Here is a 3,274-nt window from a genome sequence, read left to right as displayed (position 1 = left end):
CCAGAGAGGCGTGTCTTCAATTACCGTCTCTCCAGAGCCCGGCTGGTGGTGGAGAACGCCTTTGGCATCCTCTCCTCACAGTGGAGGATGTACCGGCGGCTCATCGAGGTCCACCCTGAAGTTGCGGAGAAGTGTGTGAAGGCGACATGTGTTCTCCACAACTTCATGAGGTGTTCGGAGGGGAGAGAGGCACCTGCTGTGAGGGGCGGGGGACAAGCTGGAGAGGAGCCGCTGCCAGGTCTGGGTTGGGTTGCAGCAAACTACTCCTCCAGAGAGGCAGTCCGGGTGAGGGATGTCTTCATGGCACACTTCTCGGCAGAGGGAGCAGTAGCATGGCAGCCGACAGAGTAGTGTTTGAAGTCCTACTCATGACTTCCCCACAACGGCTCTTTTAAGAGCCACCCACAAACCTATAAAGAGCATGACTATCTTAAAACAGTTTTACCCTTATTACTAATATACACACACACACACATATATATATATATATATATATATATATATATATATATATATATAAAATATATATATTTTTTAAGATTAAATGCAATATGTTCTATGTAAGATTATTGGTTTGTATGTTGTTTTGTTCTGCCTCCTCTCTGTTTGCAGGTCATGGCTGCACTGTGTCTGGTCTATCTGTCTGCTCTACTCCTGCTGGCCCAGTTCCAGGCTGTCAGGTCCACCACAACAATGCACATTTAATAATTTTAGACCCTGAGTCATTAACTTTTTCAAATGGTAGGTTTTCCACGTTAGTATATAAGGTAAAATGATAAAAGCAGGTAAAATGATAAAAACATTCATAGTTAACATAGCTGAACAAGGTCACTCCTCATTTGATGTATAATAATTCTATAGGTCTGTGCCGTTTTTTTGTTCAGGTTATTACTGTAAAATAATCTGTCATTTATTTTTGTTTTGATGATAAATGGAGCCAACCTCCAAAAGTAATTAACCTGTCCCGTGATTTCTTTGTTTTCCTCACACAACACTGTCCAGACACACTAAAGTATGTTGGTTGTCTTTTCATTATAATACATGTTTCATATAATCAAGATTTACATATGGAATAAATAGCATTCAATACAAAATGAATATGTGTCATATATTGAAATCAAGTTTTTATGTGATAAAACACTTGCTTTGTTGTGCATTAGAACCACACCAGGCATTTAGCCATATTTCAAAATAATTTATTCAGGCCAAACATAAAATAATTGGAATATAAACTTAAAAAAATACATCATGTACAAACTATTTACATACAGAGACAGCAATAAAAAGGACCTCGCTTGGAACGTGGAAGAGCCTCAGGGAACAAAATGTAGGAGAAGAGGAAGGAGGGCATTCTGCGTTTCCTGCAGAGCCTGCTGCCTCATTTTTTTTAAAGCCTACTGTGGGCTGTGGGGGTCCAATTGTTCCAAATTTAGCACAACGGTGCTGTTTTCCATCGCCAATTTGTACATTTTAAATTTTATCATTTCTTTAGTATGAGGCGGCATGCTCTGCAGAAAAGGCAGAAGGCTGAGGAGGAAGTGTTCATCGGCAGACTGTGGTGGTAGTGGTGGTGGTGGTGGTGGAGGACGCCTCAGGAGCTCAAGCAGCGCCTGCTCCACCTCCGACGGACCATCACGGGGACGCCGGGTGCCTCTCCTCCTCTGTTGGCCTGTGAAATCAAAAATACAACACAAAGTGCAATGAGAAGACAGAAAGATGATAATTGAAATAACAAAATTGTCTCGATATTGGGAGTGAGTGACATACATAGCCAGTGCTTAAATACAAGTGTGAAATTGTTTTGAACTTGCTTTGACATATTTTACATAATTAAAGTTATACTTCAGACATATACACATTAGGAAGATAAACATGTAAAGGAACAGTAGTTAAAAAGTATGTATGCAGATGATTGGTGGCATACATTGCAATAGAATTGAGTCTGCATTTACAAATACAATGATTATTAGTAAAGGGACTAATTCACAAATTGTTTGTGAATGTTAAAGCTATGAGTGGATACTGTACTGGTGTTTTCTGCACGTAACATGTTCAGATATTGTTTGTACTATTGCCTTCACACACCTGTGGGTGCAGCAGCAGGGGGTGAAGGACCAGGGACTAGGGAGACAGGAGAAGCGGCAGGGGATCTAGGATCAGCCTCTTCATTATCTGTAGGCTCTGTCAAGACAATACTATATGTTAATACAACACGTTGGTAACAATAGTCATAGAGATATTACATTATACTCTTCATCTGTACACAATGACTTGGCTTGTGTAAATTGGCTTAATTGGAAAACTCACCTGTTTCTGTATCCCCTGCTTCCGCCTCTCCCTCTCCCTGGTCCCTGGGGGGGTTGTACTCTATGACCTGGGCCTCGACCCCCACCACGTTACTGGTGGTCTCCCGTGGGGTGACGAAGGGCTCGAGGAATCCCAGGATCTGTGAGTACTTCCACTTCTTCACTGACCCTGCTGATGACCCACTCCTCTTCTCCATCTCCTTCCTCTTCTCCTTCAGGTACGTGTCCCTGAGGCTTTTCCATTTTTTCCTGCACACGTCCTCTGAATAAACACATTATCTTGTTAGCGAAAAGTAGCTGTGGGGGGGGGGGTAGTTGTAAAAAACGGCGGAAAGGCCGCGGGTCGATAAACGTGTACGTGACTCAAAAATTAAATGTGTATTTACAACTTACCAGGATGCCCAATCTCCTCACTGACACTCTTCCAAGCGAGGTCCTTTTTATTCCTGTCTCTATAGAAGTATGAACTTGTGTCATAAATCAGAGGGTGACTGCTCACTGATAATATCAGTCGTTCCTCCATTTTGAATGAGTGACTCCGGGCGGGCCTGCCGCCACAGCAGCAAGCAGGATCCTGATTGGTTAACGCGGTGCGAATTTACGCCAAAGTTCAAATTTTTCAACTCGGGCGTCAGACGCGAATTCGCGTCAAACGCGTAAATGCACAAAAAGCACCATTTGCGCGAAACGCTCAATTCGCGTCAACTAGACGGCACGAATGAGGCGTTTAGCGCGGCGCGGAAGACGCGAATTCGCCTCATTCGGGAGATGTATGCCCAGAAGATATGAGGTAGATGGGTTGTGGACGTACTCAGTGCTCGACTATCTCTATCTATGAAGGGGCGCCACCCCTGCACAGATTGCGCAACAATGGTTGTGTATCCTCTCCACCCCCTTCCGGACGGTGAGTTGAACCTCGTCGCTCCACTTGAGCACACAGCTATGATGCTGGGATCTGTTATCAGTAT

The 3,274-nt window shown here is 43.7% G+C and overlaps 1 protein-coding gene across 1 annotated transcript; it reads right to left on the bottom strand.

Annotated features, from left to right (window-relative positions):
• Positions 1 to 1,065: 1,065 nt before the first annotated feature.
• Positions 1,066 to 2,854, bottom strand: LOC125245904. Its single transcript, XM_048156733.1, has 4 exons — positions 2,700 to 2,854; positions 2,308 to 2,568; positions 2,086 to 2,181; positions 1,066 to 1,669 (listed from the first exon to the last, which is right to left on the bottom strand). The coding sequence occupies exons 1-4, from the start codon at positions 2,827 to 2,829 to the stop codon at positions 1,395 to 1,397; spliced, it is 762 nt and encodes a 253-aa protein (XP_048012690.1). The 5' UTR covers positions 2,830 to 2,854; the 3' UTR covers positions 1,066 to 1,394.
• Positions 2,855 to 3,274: the final 420 nt, after the last annotated feature.

The sequence above is a fragment of the Megalobrama amblycephala genome, linkage group LG14 (assembly GCF_018812025.1).
Source record: "Megalobrama amblycephala isolate DHTTF-2021 linkage group LG14, ASM1881202v1, whole genome shotgun sequence".
Lineage (NCBI taxonomy): Eukaryota > Metazoa > Chordata > Actinopteri > Cypriniformes > Xenocyprididae > Megalobrama > Megalobrama amblycephala.
The sequence above is the reverse complement of the archived record's forward strand: the minus strand, read 5'-3'. Positions and strand labels throughout refer to the sequence as shown.

Coding starts and splice junctions, on each gene's coding strand:
- LOC125245904 (XM_048156733.1), bottom strand. CDS start 2,829: ATGGAGGAACGACTGATATTATCAGTGAGCAGTCACCCTCTGATTTAT. Junction 2,569..2,699: donor TGAGGAGATTGGGCATCCTG/GTAAGTTGTAAA, acceptor GTGTTTATTCAG/AGGACGTGTGCAGGAAAAAA. Junction 2,182..2,307: donor AGCAGGGGATACAGAAACAG/GTGAGTTTTCCA, acceptor TTGTCTTGACAG/AGCCTACAGATAATGAAGAG.